General features: G+C 43.6%; 1 protein-coding gene across 6 annotated transcripts in view; it reads right to left on the reverse strand.

Moving 5' to 3' along the window:
• Nucleotides 1–17,906, reverse strand: part of LOC149358342 (intermembrane lipid transfer protein VPS13A-like) — a 100,085-nt gene that overhangs the window by 12,957 nt on the left and 69,222 nt on the right. For 5 of the 6 annotated variants that reach the window (XM_089570400.1, XM_089570395.1, XM_089570396.1 and 2 more), the window contains exons 56-68: nt 17,312–17,398; nt 15,917–16,027; nt 14,600–14,686; nt 12,624–12,689; nt 11,651–11,776; nt 10,328–10,461; nt 9,908–10,043; nt 8,415–8,520; nt 7,405–7,547; nt 3,280–3,315; nt 2,010–2,246; nt 1,586–1,720; nt 509–666 (exon numbers count right to left, since the gene is read on the reverse strand). In XM_089570400.1, coding sequence (XP_089426526.1) covers nt 509–666; nt 1,586–1,720; nt 2,010–2,246; nt 3,280–3,315; nt 7,405–7,547; nt 8,415–8,520; nt 9,908–10,043; nt 10,328–10,461; nt 11,651–11,776; nt 12,624–12,689; nt 14,600–14,686; nt 15,917–16,027; nt 17,312–17,398 — 1,562 coding nt within the window. The remainder of the gene's footprint in view (nt 1–508; nt 667–1,585; nt 1,721–2,009; nt 2,247–3,279; nt 3,316–7,404; nt 7,548–8,414; nt 8,521–9,907; nt 10,044–10,327; nt 10,462–11,650; nt 11,777–12,623; nt 12,690–14,599; nt 14,687–15,916; nt 16,028–17,311; nt 17,399–17,906) is intronic. The other variant, XM_089570399.1, reaches the window with a different exon arrangement.

A 17,906-nucleotide genomic window follows, 5' to 3' on the forward strand; every position in this document is an offset into this window, starting at 1 on the left:
CCTTTTTTTTTTTTTAAATAATGGTGATGAGAATAAAATTAAGATAAAATGACACCTAACTCATCGGGTCTGTGGGCAGGCATCTGCTCATTGCCTGATCAAAATGCAGGGTCAATGTTAGGCCAGTGAATTCACAATCTCTGGCCACTACACCATACAGTAGCATCTTAATGCCCATACTACGTATACTGCGCCTAACATAAAGGATATTAAGTGCTCTGAAATGATGCGAAAGAGTTTAGTGTTGCACATTTTTACCAAGAAGCAGTAAGCATAAAAAAGTTAATATCACTTCCTCCAAAATAATAAATAACCACAAATGAACAACTGGGGGATTGTGCTCACCACAACCAGAGGCAAACTATACAGCAGCGCACTACAGTGCCTGTGTTACGTATGGGTCCGATATTATTTGAGTGGGTCTATCCCTGCTAGTAACCACGCGCTATGACAGCAAGGATGTGTGAATGAGCGTCAGGGCAGTCAACTGGGTTCTGACGGCACATACTTGACGGTGTTGAGGTTGAGCCTGTCGGAATGATGAAGCAGCAGGGCTGCCTCCAGCATGGGCCTGACAGCCGAGGAGGGGCAGTGGAGTCCCCGGGGAGTGGATGGCCGGTGGTGCAGTACCGTCGGGAACACTGCATCCGGGAGCTGATTGTCCAGCTGATGGAGCAGTGCAAACGTCAGGGTCAGAGCTTGGGAGGCACACAAAAGGACAGCTGTGTGCACTGACACTGACTCTGCTGTTCAGGTTTCACCCAGCTTTTCAGTGATACCTGCATTTTCTCCCAGTGCGTACATCATTTGTTAACTACAGTGGTCTAACTACAAGGTACACAGTGCCCGCCTGTGGCAATGCCTGCAACTAGGCTTGTTGTGACGGATGCCTTCACCACCACACACTCTTAACAGTGCAGTGCAAAAGGTCTTGCTTTCATGTTCTAAAAAAATGAAAATGTTATCCAGTGGACACCAATAAGAAAACTGTTAAGGCTCCCGTTCCACACAAACTCCGGTGGCGGCAGCATGAGTAAAAAAGCAGGTGGCCCACATGCTGGGTTACGTGACCTTGTGACATCGTCACAACCTGCCTGCCGGATTGTGAGAAGACTGCCCACTGTGGCAGGTTACCATGGCAGGTGGTAATTGAATTACTGACTGGTCACGATAGGCTGCCCAGGAAGAGCAACCTAGCTCCACTGGTGGCTATGTTTGTAACAGCTTGTAACATTTGTAATGTTTGTAATGGGGCAGTGGTGCATTGCTTAACCATTGCACTACTGCGCCAGGAATGGTATGAAGACTCCCAGAGACCTATGAATGTAAAGTAGAGAATGACCAGTTCCGCATATATGGGCATTGACCCATTAGCGCTATCACGTCATACCATTAAGATGGAGCTTAAGTGTCTCCTCCAGTTTTTACTGTGAGGTCATATGATCTAGGTGTGCCATGCAGGCCTTGGAACAGCAACCTCATAAAGCAAGAAAGCTACTACCATCACTTCTTTTCCTTGAAGGAGGGCGCACAGACTCTAGGGAAGAACAGATGTAATGGTATCCTTCTTTCCCATCGCCATTACCTGTATCCTGTGAAGCCTGGCCAGGACTAGGGATTGGTGGCCTGACTGTCGATATTGCAGCCACAGGGCCGGATGGTAAATGCGTTGCAGTGATCCTAAGAAAGGCTTGGACATCTGCATCTTCTCAAAGTCCACCTGTAAAACAGACAACTTTCATGTAGTCATTCTCTGGTGCAAGCAAGAGATCAGTCAGGCAGTCTGGGTATGCACACATAATGCCAGGTAACTCATTTTTGAGAACAAAGATGTGCACAGCTGGCAAAAAAGCCAGTAGAGGAAGAGAAAGGGAGAAAGAAAGAGAGAGAGACAGGGTACACTCTTTGTCTTTTAAATATGCACATTTCAGTGAGACAAGACGTGGCCAAAATGCTGCTAGACAACATCACGGCTAAAAGGGTCCCAGGCGCCTTCCATGTGTACATACCTGCACATAGTCCTTCAGCTCAGCGCTCCGACTGCGGGCAGCCCAGCGGTGCTCAAGCCAGGCAGCCAGCTCCAGGGTGAGGGGCTTCCAGGTGTCATTGACGCGCACCTCCCACTGGGCAGGGGCGCTCGACAGGCTCAGGTACGCCACCTCCGCCAGTGCCCCATTCACTAGGGACACCCCGACGCCATGCAGGGACATGAAGCACTCCAACTGCGACAGCTCACCGTCCACAGCCTGCAACCACAACATAATTGCATCAAGGAAGGATATTCTGCACTTGTAGATTTGAGTTTGTTTGTGAGGCCTATTGAGCTGCTGTTATAATGCACTAGCATTAGAGGTCCCATTCTCGAGAAAAACCCACATCCGTCTGTCCATGTCACAAAAAAGAAGGTGGCCCACCTGCCATGGTGGGCAAGTGGCAACCTGGGAATGGAATTAATTCAAATAAGTTCAACACAATTGCCACCTACCGGACTGTTATTTTTCAGAGCGCAGTTCTTAGGTGACCATTCCTGCGTTAAGTTATGTGCTTGGGCCTTGGTGTAAATGAGCGTGGAGCGCAGCGGAGGAGGAAAGACGGAGACAGTGAAGAGAACACGAGGAGAAAAGTGCAAAGATGGCAACACAGTAGCACGCTCTCTTCTTTTTTGTTTTTGGCAGGACACTACAACGTGACCGTCAGTTCCAAAGGGTTGCCAGTATGGACATCACCATCTCTAAATGTGCAGGCTGTTTGCCCGAGGTGAGGTGAGGTTCATTAGCGGTGGAACGCTGCATGCTGGGAAATCCAGAGCCACCTCCATTCAGCACTCTGTGTTCCGTACGCGGTCACCTACAGTTCGAGTATCACAGCAGCTGCACTAAAAAAACCACATTACCCAGAAGCGTAATCATCGGCTAACTTTTTGGCTGTATTTAATGCTTTCAGTTCTGATAATATACCAAAATAGCAGAAATTAAATGTGCGAGTTTGGATGGGACAGGTTAGAGTGAAGTGCGGTGCGGTGCGGTGCGGTGTGGTGCAGTGTGGTGCAGTGTGGTGCAGTGCAGTGCAGTGCAGTGCAGTGCAGTGCTTCCCCCACGAAATCACCATGTTAGTGCAAAGACCTCTGCAGTAGCAAGTGAAATGCTGACAGTTCCAAGCAGTTACATGCATTCACCACCAGGACAAAGAGCAGCTGGAGCTACAGTGATAAAAAAATGTGGACGAAAGCAGTCTTTTAAACATAAACAAAGAAAAAAACAAAAATAGTGCTGTACTCACCGAACGGAAACAAGTACTGTGACTCACTGCTGTACACTGGGGAAACAAAGTTGAAGACCTTGTGAGTTTAGCAGAAAAGAAGTACTAAAGAATTGAAGAAAAAAGAAAGAACTTAAAAGTTTTCAGCTACACTTCTAGCAGCACTTTACATGGAATGAATATTCTAGGTACCCCCTGCCTAATGTACCTTCTCTTCTTAGTACTACTGCAAGCTAGAGACAAGTTTGAGTTTCTTAAACTCTCCACAAACCCTCAGTATCCCTGTTTTTTCATTACTGTACTACTTTGCAAACTGCAGTAGCTGGAGGAATCACAAACTTCATAAAATTGCAAATTACAAATTTTCTTCAGAAGTGAATTGTATAGACCTTTCCAAAAAGGCCTCCCTGGGCGCTGCCATATTGTTCCCTGGACTGCAGTGGGCACCTCGCGCTAGCACGGTGGAAGCGGCGAAACGCCTCCTCTCTGGACTGCTGGAAACCGGTTCTGCCGCCGCTTCCACCGTGCTAGCGCGAGGTGCCCACTGCAGTCCAGGGAACAATATGGCAGCGCCCAGGGAGCCCTTTTTGGAAAGGTGTATATCACAAAAAAGCAGCCCTGCTAGACTAAAAAAAAATCCTGCATCTTTGTCTTACAAGTGGTCTGCTTGTTATAAATATCGCAAAACATGCACAGTGGTGATAGTACCCATTAGTCATGCAGAGTGTGAAGCAGGCATAAAGGTGTGAAAACGTAAGTGATGAAACGGCCGCAGTGCTAGTTAGTTGCAGGCAGCACCACTAGAGGGCACCAGGAGAGAAATTTTAGCTGCAGGAGTTGGTACTTACGAGGCATGCAGCATGCACAGTGAACAGTGAAAAATTACGGGATGTGGCTCAGCAGAAAAAAATTATTTTGGTACAGTCACACACACCAATCGCCTGATATGCCTTACAAGTAAGGAAGGTCATGCATGCTCCACCTGCTGGTATCTATATTGTACGAGTGGGTTGTGAGGAAACACTACAATAAATTTGTTTTTGAGCACACACATCCCGTAAATTTTTGCTGACAACTGTAGAGAGAAGAAAGAAATAACAACAATCTGCACTGTGGCAACTGTGTACGTGAATCCCTTTGTAAAACTGTGGCCATTTGCAGTGCTCTTTTCTTTGTATTACTACTGTAAACCCTCACTAACACAAATCAGCAAAAACTAACAAAATTTTCAAGGTACATGAAATTATGAGACCAGCTAAGTATGAACATTTTCAGTGTATTGAACGTACATTATGAAAAATTCAAGCCTATCTAGCTTTATTCTGCAACATAAACTAAGCAATGCCAAATGAGCCCTCAGCTATATAAAAAAACGTCCAGTGTAGAGACAAGGCTGCCGTGCAAGCAACATGGCCATGCAAGAAAAATGACAGTGCACTAATGTTCTGATAACGTGCTGGCATCAGCAGCAGCCATCATCACTGCCATTGCTCAGATGCCGCTGCCTCCCACAGGGTAGAAGTTGTCAGAGATGCTTGCTCTTTCCCAGGTGCCCCCTCTCTCATCAGCCCTGCTGCCGTTGCTGAAGGAATCATACTCTGATAAGCATATAGTACAAAATGGAGTATATTGTGCGCCAAGAAACATACTTGTAACTTGACAACATTTCAAGATGTGTGGGTTAGAGTCAATGAGTATAAACTGTGCATGCACTTCTTGATTTACAGAGAAAATATTACATATTCTTTGGTAAACTGGGAACAAAATACCTGAAATGCAATGCGCAAATGCAATTCAATGCGCTTCCGACTTTTCAGTGACGGCGACAGCAGTGCTACCCCAGGCATGCCAGCCACCCGCAATCAGTGACACCAATAGACTTACAGAACGCTGAGAACACTTCTCTTAAAACTTGCGTGTTGATAGTTGTTCCACTTGGAACTTGTGCAACCTGTTCCTGCTTTGCTTGTCCTCTTGGCTGTTTGGCAGTGCACTATCTGTAACATCTGACTGACAATCTGACCACTCTGACATATCCTGGAGCCACCCATGCCACCAGAGGCAGACTAACCAACAGCTCCAGCTCACAGAAGGATGTCAGGCAAGATACATTCAAGGGAAATGTTCGAGGAGGAGTTCACTTCTGCCAGAGACAGACCCAATCAACTAAGTAGCTATATGGCTCATACTAGTGTCAAGGGGGCAGTGCTTCTCGAATGTGATCGAACTGAAAGCAGTCGTACCACTGCCACATAACAAACTTAATCACCACTGAGAGGTTCCATAATCCCACACCAAGTACATGGGGCACCACTGTTGCCATCGATGGTTCCACAGGCATTCAAACAGTTAGTCCACAAGTTTAAAGGGACACTGAGGAGAAATTGAAGTTGGCTTGTATCGACAGAATACCATCTCCTGATTACAAAAACGCCACTCATACTGACAACAAAGCTCTTGTAATGTAGAAAAGAGCAAGAACCAAAATACAGGTATCGCCACCACAGGCCAAACTCGCAAGTACAAGTGTGATGACGTCATAGGACAAAGCAGTGTTGCTAGAACCAATGGTTCTAGCAACTCTAGGACCCGATATGCCACAAATCCCTGAGGCGCAGCCAATGCATGCGCAAATGTCCTTGACGTCGCCAGATGGCGCCACGTGCCCGGCAGCTACGCGCGCTCCTGAAGCATTGGGACCAATCAGCGCCTGTTTTCCGGCGGTAGGCGGGCTCCTGGTATTCCGCTAGCGGTAACAAGGTACACGGTATGCTAAAGGTGTCGATTTGCGAGAACTTCGTTGACGACTTCGAGAACGAGATCCATCGTAACGCTGGCAAAACGCCAGTACAAACGTAATCGAAGCGACTGTAGCGACGGCCGCAATAGCCGATAGATGCCTTCAACGTGCGGCCGGCGGTAGCTTTCTTTTCGGCTGCTGCTAGGCCGCACTGCTGGCCGTCAGAAATCACGGAGTCTGCGGTACGTCATGCACACGTCATGTTTCACGTCACTTAGTCCTGTGTCGTCATAGGAGAATTCCAAGTTTGAATCAGAGTGGCAGGAAAAACTTTTTCAACTTCGAATCCAAATTTCTTAGAAATAAATGCATCTTTCGCTGCCGGCCAAGTGGCAACAAAGCCATGACATGCCGAACTATCGGATTTTACTATAAAAAAAATATTAATAGTGCTCTCCTCAGTGTCCCTTTAAACTAAGAAGTTGAAAAAAAAATAAGGATTTCATTTTTTAAAAGTAGTTTAATTCATTAATTGTGTGGTTTAGATTAAATGTAGTTACACTCATGCGCTTTTTAGTGAGAAGCTGTTTGAGTGTTTTCGAATGACTGGCAACACAATTTTTCTGTGCATTGCAGTTTCCCAGCTGCGCTACTTTTTTTTATTTCTGCGAAATTGGATATCTTGTTAGTTCAAACTTCCGATTCATTCAAACTGATGCTTCAGCCCTCTCAGCACCATAAGTATTTGAATAAGAGAAAGCTCTTGGTAATTAGAGTGCATGAGTAACAGTTAATTTGAACAGGCTGTGCATTCAACCTGAACCAGTCGACAAAGCATGCCAGCACAAAGGCGTAGCAGCAAACAAATGGTTGTGCAACAAATAACCATGACAGCTAATCATGTGTCTGCCTTGAACGCAGGGTTATCAGTGTGCTGTTGGTGGCGTGCGCACACACAGCTTTCCAGTATCCCCTGTGACCTTCTGCCATCATCAAATACAGCTTATCACCAGTTGTGTTCTCACCACCCAGCATGTACTATGCATATTGCCCTGCCCACATCATGCGTCAAGCAATGCATGTTGCCTGCTATGCACGTTTCCTGTGCACTTGTGGCAAAGGACTGGTTTATTTTGGTGACCACGGAGAAATGGTGGCACTGTCATAATGTCTGTGCGCATCTGAGGCCAGTACATGTCTATCACTTGACCTCAGTGCTGAGCAGCTGCATAAGCATGAAAGGGCAAATGCACACTGATGCACCTGAGATGGGGTTACCCACACAAGGCAATGCATCAGCCCCTCGTTTGGGCCCCTTGGAGTTACCAATACTTGACTGCACTACGCACAATTTGAGCAAGAACCTTGCGCAACCTTGTGCACACTCACGCCACAGTGTTACGCACCTTCCTGGCATGCTTCCAGACCCTCTCGTCCTGAGTGAAGAGCAGCACCCTCTGGTTCTGGTCCAGAAATGAGATCCAGTAGACGACAACAATGTCTCTGCGAGTCTTCTTCGGCAGTGGGCCAATTTCAGATTCACTATCATCTGCAAGTTGCATGGCAGATGCTGGTGTCAAAGCAAAGTAGGAAGCAGCTGTAGTAATATCAAAGCCCACAAGAATCAAAACCTTCCTTTCATCAAACAGTCACACCTACTTTTTGGCAATTTCGAGTACGAGCAATGTATTACCTATCGAATGTACTAATATGTGCACTATTTTTTTCTTTCCCTCTAGTGCGCCTTTAAGCTCAGTGTAATTAGCTCCAGCTGCATAGCAAGGCACATGCAGAAACCAGTCTCAAACGGAGTTGTGAGGACACAGGAGAAAATGCAGCTATGGGAAACATGGTGCTTGAATAAGAGTAACATTTGCATCTGTAGACAAGTCCTGCAATTCGATGGTTGTGAAAACAGTATGCCCTGTCAGATCTGCTATTCTTCTCTGTAATTCTCGATTACGAAAGCCAACAGTCACCAAAACCAAGGAAAATAGGAGATTTTTTCTTGTTAATTTGAGGTGTTCATCAATGGAAAATTAATGTGGGAATTGTTTTTTTAAAACAATTAGAAAAAAACAACCACATACCGCCAGTGAGATCCGAACTCATGATCTCCTAATTTCGCGTCCGGTGCTCTACCAACTGAGCTACTGTGTCGGCTGTCCAGTCTTCTACTTTTGGGAGTATTTATATGTAGTGCTTTCTGCTTTCTTATCAATTATCTTTAAAATAATTGCCATATTAATTTCCAATTGATGAACACCACAAATGAAAAAAAAAAGCATCCCCTATGCTCCCTGGTTTCGGTGACTGCTGGCTTCCATCATGCATGTCATAGTGAGCCCCTCTTGTGCCTTCCCTTGTCTTCTCAATAAACCGGTCTTTCAGCTTGCACAACCCTCAAAACACTCACCATCTGTGCTGCTCTGATCAACAGATGACTTTTTTGAAGTTTTCTTGGTTTCCGTGACTGCTGGCCGAAGTGACCGAAACGAAACTTTCTCCTTGCCAAAACCATCCTACGCAAGAGCACAATGTCCACACTCAGTACAGGACACTCAGTTGTGGCCTACATATGTTGGGATATGTGGGTGATTATGTCACATAACATAATATGATGGTTTCTGTTGTTCACACACATTGTAAGAGATTAGCTTAGGATAGATAATAATCAGAGCCATCACAACACGCACAGTCAAGTGTCAATAAGATTAAAGCAACACAAAGCAAAAGGCACCCAGATGAAATGGTTAGTGAAGTGCTAAGCGTCTGCAAGCCATCGTTTCAAACAAGCAAATGTACTGCAGCTAAGAACATAGGAACATATACTTAGGCATGTATACCATCACACCGCTTTTAAAAAGTGGTGTGATAGGTGAAAAAAAGAAAATTAGTGGTTTCAGGAGTACAGATCATTTTCTATGCAGTATTTACCTCCAGTGAGGTACATGTTCAACTTCTTTCCAGCCTCCTCTTTATTCTATCACAATTTTTCAACAAACACTAAGCAAGACAAGGACTCAAAACTGACATGCATAAAAATCACATTATGGAAGCCATTTGGTCAAAACACCATAGAATGACATGTGGTCTGTTCCCATGCTTCACTCATTTATTTTTTTCCATGTTCTAAATTTCAAATCTTTCTGCTTCACAGTGCCAATCATGTCATAGTGTACAGCCTTCTGCTTTACCACAGTATGGTATCCCCTTGTTCTGTCACTAAATAAGGTACACTGTAAATGCAAAAGTCAATATATCTCATATATATATGCCTAACGTCCTACATGTAAGACACCACTTTTTTGATGCAGCAACTCTAAAAGAGTATTGTGTAAAAGCTTGCGCCCGCTAGTGCACGTTCAATAGGTCTAAACTTCTCCTGCGCAAGGGTGGTGTTGTGTGCGTTCGGTTCTGTGCACTGTGTGCACTCAGAAAGATCTGCCAGTCTTCTCTGGACGCCATTTTCTTAATTTGACCCCATTGACTACATTGTAATTCTGCAAGAAAAACAAACAATTTTTGCGTATTGTCATAAGAAAACACCGCACATGCTGAGAAATGTGATTTTAGAGTTGACGACAAATGTTCAAAGCTTTACCACATGTAACAGGTACCGATTTTGCCCAGAATCCTACATTGTTGTATGGCTCAAACGTCAATGTTGAGGAAAATAGTTTTACCAATAAAAGGATGACACTGAAAAGTGAAATAAACATTTTATATCGAAAAATATAATTTTTTTCAAACTTCTGAAGTTGTAGCATATATGGGTTAAAACAGTTCAACCCACTATGAGAGTACTTAGTACAGTACTTGCACCCAGGTATATGATGCAAGAGGTGTCACAGGCACGTGCTGTTTTGGGGCTTCAAGCCACAGGGCTGCATGCAAGAAGGGACCCACCCGCTGTATGTGTGCAATGAATCCTGGCTTTTTGCGGTTGTAGACATTCCACATGAGCGTCCTCTCCAATGTTGGGTCGTCCCAGGTGTACAGCACTGACTGGTATGGGCTCAACAGGGTTACCTGTCCCAGGCACCTGGATGGGAGATCAAATTAATTACTAACACACTGGCCGCGCGACAGAAGTAGTGCAGCATGTATACCGGTCAGCTACTGCTTATGTGCATCTAAGATTGACGCCATGATCATTTAAAGGAGGATTCTATTATCTACTCTATAATGAGCTGAAATAAAGAAAAAAATGTTTAATTAACAGTACGGAAAGAGTTAATAAGTTCTTAGTGCTACAACAGCTCCACAGAACAGCTGTGCAGAAGCTTTGAATGAACTGTCAGACTGAAAGGAAGCATGGCATCTCACTTCTGGTGAATCTTCAAGAAGAGGTCTTCGCACAAGTTCTCCACCCTCACGGGTGCATCACCAGTGCTGTACGAAAACAGCAATATCTTCATGGGACCAGTGACACCACCAGAGACCTCCACACACACTGCAGACTGCGTGTTAAAAAAAAAAAAAAGAAAGTCAGCACAAGAGCACAGAAAACCTCTCACGTAGGATGGCCTCTAACACACAATTTGACCATCACTACAACAATAGCTAATAAGAGGTCAAGGCATGAAATACTTCTGACAACTCTCTTCATCCTATTCTTCAGCAATGTCAGAGACAAACATAGCAAGATGCACGACCACTTCTAAGGGTTGTATCGGGTCATATACAACATAAAGAATATGATGTCAAAGATCTGCGCGACAAAGTTGAAACCAGAAGCAAACAAATGCTCCTTGCTGCTGGCTTTCTCATTTTCCTCTTCCTTTACCTCACTTTATTTTCGCATGCTTTTCATTAAAAAAAAAAATGCATTTTCTAACATGCTCTACTCATGCACAGCATTCTTTGAATAATTTTCAGTCAAGCAGGTCTCAAAAGCAAACCACATGCACAAAGGACTCGGTACACAATTGAGCCCAGAGGGCACCTAAAGAAATTCTTGTGTAGAGCCTTTCCGGACTCACTTCAGAAAGGCATTTTAAAGACAATCTGGCTTGCAGTGCAAATCAGCATTAGAAATGCTTCTTGCCTGAGATAAATGAATCAAATGCACCAGTACATGTGCAGCGATCCTCAAAGAAAAAAAGAAAACCCTTAGAGTTTCTTACACCATTACAGCCAACATGACACACCGTTGCTTCAAGACTTCTGATTCCCTCATAAAGGCATCAACAGCTCCCATTCAGCTTTCAGGTCTTCAATAGACCCTGAAGCTGTTCAAGACTTATTGCAAATTTGCTTGAATTAACCCTGTGCAGCCAATTTTCATTCACCTCATCCTAATAAGACAGAAAAAAAAAATACCAGATTAGAATAATATAAAGCTAAGAAATGATACTGACTGGGACATGCATAAGCATGGTTCAATTAGGTATAAAAAAAATCAGCATAATTGCACAAGAGAAATCTTCGATACATGCTACTATAGCAGCATTAACAGCCAGTGCACTTAGTAACTAAATACGTTTCATCCACTGCAGTTCCATCTACGTTGATACCATATTAAAGAACAGGGAGCTTTGGCAAATTGGCCTTACACAGATGCCTTTGACCTAGGCCTTTGACAATAAAAGGCACCCTGCGCTCCCTGCTCTTCTGCTCCACCTCACAGGAGAATAGGGAGTCACTCGCCCCATTGTCCATGCGCAGCACGGTGTTCTGGTTCTGCCCAAAGTGGAAGTGCTGGGACGTGACGCTGCTGTCCTTGTGGCGCAGGTACATCTTCATGCTGTCCGTGTCTGGCCAAAACGGGAGGCACTGCAGAACCACACACACACACAGTTCTGCTACAGCCAGCTGTACATTTCCCAGGCACTCGCATGGAAGAAGGTACAAAACGCAGTCCTCATACACATCGTGATGAATGAAAACCCCATCAGAGCGGTGCTCATCCCTGCTGACGACTCTATTTTATAGCAGTACTTCAAAGCACAACGCTCCAAAATATTGAGACTTCCGTGGCCTCCATCACACGTGCGATGTAGTAGCGGTGGAGCTTCCTCACAAGCGTTGTTGTCCATGTAAGCAGGCTTCACCACACAACGAGCAGCTCGTGATGAGCACACATTATCGATGCACAGGGCCATGCGGACATAAGAGAGGGAAACGCACATTTGCGTGGGAATGGCGAGATGCTTCTAAAAGGAAAAAATGGCGAGCAATGTGCGTCAGCGTCCCAACCAGCCCACACCCAGGCTTGGCTCAGTGAACCACAACTGACAGCTGCAATCGTCATGGGCTGACAGCGAAGTTCACAAAACAAAACTATGCGGCGACGGAGCAATGGGGCGACTCCAATCGACACAAGTTAACTGGCTGGAGGGGCCAAATTTTCAGCTCACACGATGCCGCAAACTTGACGTATCCGACCTCATCCGCCGCACTTTCATGCGCTGGGAGTGTTGGAGCAAAACAATGCCTAAATTAACTGAATTTAAAAGAAATCATGGTACGAATTCAGCGGCTTAAAAATGCATTAGAAATATAGCCAACCAATCAAAATTTTGAAATCTGTTTGAATTAACCGAAAGTACGAATTACCCGGGTTTGAACTGCAGTCTGCCCACGACCAAAGATGAGCATGAATGCCTGCAAAGGTGCATACCTGGTGTGGGCCAATGTCGAACCAGAGGTCAGCAGCCTCGTTCTGCTCCATGAACCGGAAGTAGTGCTGTCACAAGGTATGGCATGACACAGCTCTATTAGTCCACTAATGACTTGCGCTCAAGACTCAGGTGAAAGCAAAGATAATTGTTAGTACGCTCCCTGACTGAAAAATGAATAATTATGTTGCGGTACAAGTATGCCAATCATACGAAGATGGTAAGAAATTCAATACAGTCAGTCCCGGATAAAACAATGCTAGATATATAGAATTACTCTTTATATCGAACAGTCAGAACAACCCCTTGAAAATCCGATGCAAAAGTATAGCCCAATGGTTTGCATTTATAGAACCTCCAATCAATGGAACATTTGATATATATAGAGAACGGCGTGCCATGCCCCTGCAAGTGGTGCATCTCCTATTGGTACGTAAAACTGCGTGACGAAGTGAACGTGGGTTGTGACTGAAGGTAGCTTTTCAGTGTCTCGAACTCATTTTCCATGCAACACCCCTGTCATGCAGAAAGGAAATGTTTAGTGCGCAGATTTACATGCAGTGAAGCCAAATAACTACGATCCAGCAAATGCAAAAGCTGCATCAGAAAGGTTTTCTGGTGTCGACGGTCGAGAAAACGTGGCGACATCCCCGAACCTTTACACCACACATTATGGAGTACACAGATGCTACCAATCACATGAATATGCATGACATTACGCCCATCAGCAGTCACTGCTATTGAATGAGAGGGAGACCAATAAACCAGCTGCTGTGTGGTTGATATGCAGTTGTCGTGCAGTTGTTCGTGGGTTGCTGTGAAGCTGTGCAGCTGATGCAGCTATTGCTGTCACTCCCTTTCACACTGTAGGTTAAAACTGCACATATTTAAAAGCAGCTTTACAGCACCATTGACCACCACCTAATTTCTTGTGCCATCATCTGCCAACCATTTATAGTTTTGCCAACTGTTATCCAATTTGTATCACATACGAACGTTACACTTTCTCACAGCTGCACTACAGCCAGCACTCACTAAGTATCAGTGATGTTGACCGCTTCAAGTGCCTAAATGCACACTTCAACACCACTTTACAGAAGAAGGTGGAGTGACTTGAACTGTCTTGACACGACAAAATTCCACACTTCGCACTTACTGCAACCTTTATCAACGCTCATCTCTTTATGAACAACCAGGACAATGAAGCAATTACCAAGGTTATTACTCATGAAGATTTCTTCCACAAACCTGCAGCACCTTTCACATAAAGTGCTCTTCCTAAAGTCGAATGCGCTGAATGCTAAAAAGCTTGTTTTATAAAGTTATCCATACCCTGTGTGGTGATCAAATGAAAAAGTTTTTCGTCACATCAGTGCCAAGACCAATGCTGCTAAATTCCCAAAAGAGATGGATGCTCTGCGCAACATGTAATGCAATCTACCGTACTTTTTAAAAATTTTTTTTTCTCATGATGTCATCCTTCGGATGTTCTAGAATTGCAGGTGTACCAAATTTTAACATCTAATTTTGGATGGTTTATGGTTCATGGGGGTTTAATGTCTCAAAGCAACTCTGGCTATGAGGGACACCATAGTGAAGGGCGCCAGAAATTTCAACCATCTGGGATTCTTTAACATGCACTCACATCGCACAGTACATGGGCCTCTAGCATTTCATCCCCATCTAAATGCGACCGCCGCTGCCCCTAATTTCAGAGTTCTTAACTTCTTTTGTCATATATCAAATTACAGATTCATTTTGATGCCTGATTTCATTCACAGTGCTGCATATTATTGTTTGAAATCAGCACTTGGCAAGCTGACAATTTTCTATTCTTTTCTTCTAGCACTCCTGTATGTACCGTGAAGTGCTGTATATCTTTAGTGCATGACTGGGTTCTTTCACGCATTGTTTGAATGAATGAATTGCTTAATTAAGAGCTGCAAATGATTGTAGCAGGGCTCTCCATGAAACATACCTTTGTGTTGTTTACAACGAGAAAGAAAGGTGTGATGGTGATGATCTTGGAGAGACTCAGGTTCGACATTTGGATCCGTAGAAAGAACTGCAAAGACGCAAAAAATATGCAAGACTGATTTATGGCACAGTAGCTCCTATGAGACACATTCGTAAAAGCTGCCAATTTATAAAAAAAAACATGCATAAAAAATGCATGCTCATGAAAAAACTGCACTGGAACATTTGACACCAATCCATGCTTTAAAGATAGCTTCAATAGGTACATTTAGTTGTTTAATTATAACAGCTTTCGTGGCTCAGTTGAGGGAAGAGAAACTAGTATATAAAATGCTTCTATGCAAGAAAGTGTCAGAAAACCAGAAAAAAAAATTGCGGCATCAAAGAGAGAGACAAAAAAAGGTGAAAAAAGAAAACTAGACCCATACCATTTTCAAGTGCGACAATGTGAGCTTGTTTTATTCCCTTACTCTTCAGCTCACTTCATGCATAGAGCAATAACTGCTCTGTTCGCAATTATGCTCCTGCGCAAAGGCCATTTTATTCAGTGCTTTTGCGTAATACTCGTATATTTGAACCCACCCAGAATTTCCTTTTGGAGCCCTTCTGTTAAGATGAACTTATGATAAGACAAATACCTTCATAGTCCGTTCAAAAGTAAAGCTAAGCAGCAGCTCGCACTGGCTAAGAAGGCCTGAAGCAGTAGACATCAAGTCTGGTTATGTGTTCCTTCTTTGTAGTGATCCACAAGACATCACTGAGCATAAATTGAGGAACGAAATCTATCTGTTGCATGGAAAATAATTTATAATTGAATTTTTTTTCTTTCATACAACTACAGTTACGGTTGCAATGGGTAAACAGTGGCTATGACGTCATAGTTGAAACTACAATGGCGTTAACAATGACATTAAATTTGCTTGTCCATTCATTTTCATTCCAGCTTATGAGGCAGGCTGCCATTAGAATTGGAGCGAATCAAAAAAATGAAGCAGTGATAATTTAGCTGGTTTTGTTTTCCTTACAAGACCTGAACATCATGGCCACCATATGGCTGTTGAAACCACTATTGAAACAACATGAAAGAAGAAAATCAGTCATAAACTATTTAACAGGCAGAGGCAAGTTCCATGTGGCGATTCATGTATAGCGATGTCTTAAGCACCATTTGAAAGGAGAAAACATGTAATGAAAAATTTTGTGTCCCTCCTTTTGTATGCAGTGGATAGCAGTACTGTGCGGACTTATTCTGGTGCAGGTATTGTGAAAAACCTTCAGTTCAAAGTGCCCCCTCAAGCAGTGGTGGAAAACTGCACACCCTATATTTCTTGTTCCTTTCCTTGTCCTTGCACACAGCCACTCCGTTGTTGCCAACTGTGTCGAGGCAGAAGGACGACGACCAGCTGGAGTTGTAGACACGCAGTTTGGCCTGAAAAGGGCAGAAAAAGAAAGCCAGGGCATGAAGAACGCCATCTACAAGGTAGCCACAGAGCCACAAACAAAAAAAGAAACTGAGCAATCAGGTGTTTGTTTGTTTTTTCTCTTTTTGTTAATAATGCCTTAGAGAGTTTTTCTGTAGCATATACAGTGGAACATCATCCACAAAAGCTGCAGGTGACTGCAATAAAGCTACACAAAAACAATGATAAGTATGGTTTTGACGCTCACCACAAAATAATAAAGCTACATTTAAAGAACTTGAGAACCTGCTAAGTGATGAAAACCGATTCAAAGGGCAATAACACATACTAATTTAAGTCAATCAAGAATAACAGATCGTGTTCTCAGGAGAAGATATGCACTTTATTTTCTTGGCAGCAGACCTTTGCCCAAAAAAATCATACATGTGAACATGCACCCATTAATTGACCATGTTTTTCCATAGAATAGGAAGTGACATCGAAGCCAATGGCAAATTGACTGGCAGACACACCACTCATCACTTGAGTAAGATTAAAATTGTGGTACACTAAAAGAGAAAAAGAGTCTTTTGCTAGGTGCTAATGGTACTAGACTTGCATAACACTGCCAGCAATTACTCCATCATGGCAACACCTAAAACAAATGTCAAGTAGAGGCGTTTACTATTCGTGGCACAGGTCTGTAACCTGAGGGCACTCTTGTACACCCTGTATACACAGCCAGAAACACTCTTTCTTAGTAACCAAAAAGCACACAGTGGAGACCAATACCGTAACCTGTCGTACAATTTACGAAGTTGTGAAGATATCTGAGAAGCCAAGAGGCTGTCCTCTATAATACTTGCATGCTGAAACAATCAAACACCACACACTTTTCATCCATCACATTGCCATCACCATTAGATGTTATAAATCCTAAATGCAAAAGTTCAAAACATATTTTTCATTGCTTCAGAAACAGCCCTTCTATTACTTCTATTATTATTATCATTATTATTATTATTATAATTGTAGTGTTTGCATCCATAATCTTCACAGAACTGTTTCCATCCACTTTGGTACTGGATCTTGTTTTTTTGTCTGACGTTGCTTGCATTTTGGGTTGAGAGCTACTGGAAATGGGAGAGAGTGCCGACACATAATGAGGGTATCCTATGCCCATTTTTTAGCCACCCAAGCAGTGAATTTTGTATCTGTTCTCATTTGAATAAACAAGGATGAAGACTTCATCCATTCAAGCGTTAGCCCACAACTAAATGAAAATGAGCTCGATTGTGCCGATTCCCTCTTACCTTCTTGTGCTTGCGCTTCTTGAAGCGGAACAAAAGTAATTCTTCAGAGGAAGCACTGCAGTCATAAATAATGTCCGAGCTAGAGCCCTGGAAGAAAAAAATATTATTAAGCTGTGTGGTTTGATGAAATTCATTTATCTTCAACACAGGCAAAAAATGGTGGTTCTCTGTGCAAGAAAGCTGTATGCACAGTTCGACGCAGGCCAAGTGACCACTGGCAGACTGTGAGTATATGCTTTATGTGATAAAATTCACTATATCCACTTGCAAGGAACAAGTATTACCCCAACTAAAACTGAGCCAATGATATAAAATACCAGTCCAACTTGACATACAGCACACTCCCGTTAAGACGAAGTCTCAGATAAGATAAACACAAAGCTCTCCCCTGTCCCTTCTTGCTGTCGCTCCCCTCTATACTTCTCCTCACTATCCTCTCCCTTTTCCTTTCATTTCTGCCAGCTGCAGCTCGGGTGCTTAAGATATTAGATAGCAATTGCCATGGCCGGCAACACTCTTTTGCTTCACTTTTTTATTTTTTATTTTTAAAAATAAACCACTACCACCAGTTGATTGGTTTCCATAGGACTCAATG

The sequence above is a fragment of the Amblyomma mixtum genome, chromosome 2 (assembly GCF_055824585.1).
Source record: "Amblyomma mixtum isolate Tamu chromosome 2, ASM5582458v1, whole genome shotgun sequence".
Lineage (NCBI taxonomy): Eukaryota > Metazoa > Arthropoda > Arachnida > Ixodida > Ixodidae > Amblyomma > Amblyomma mixtum.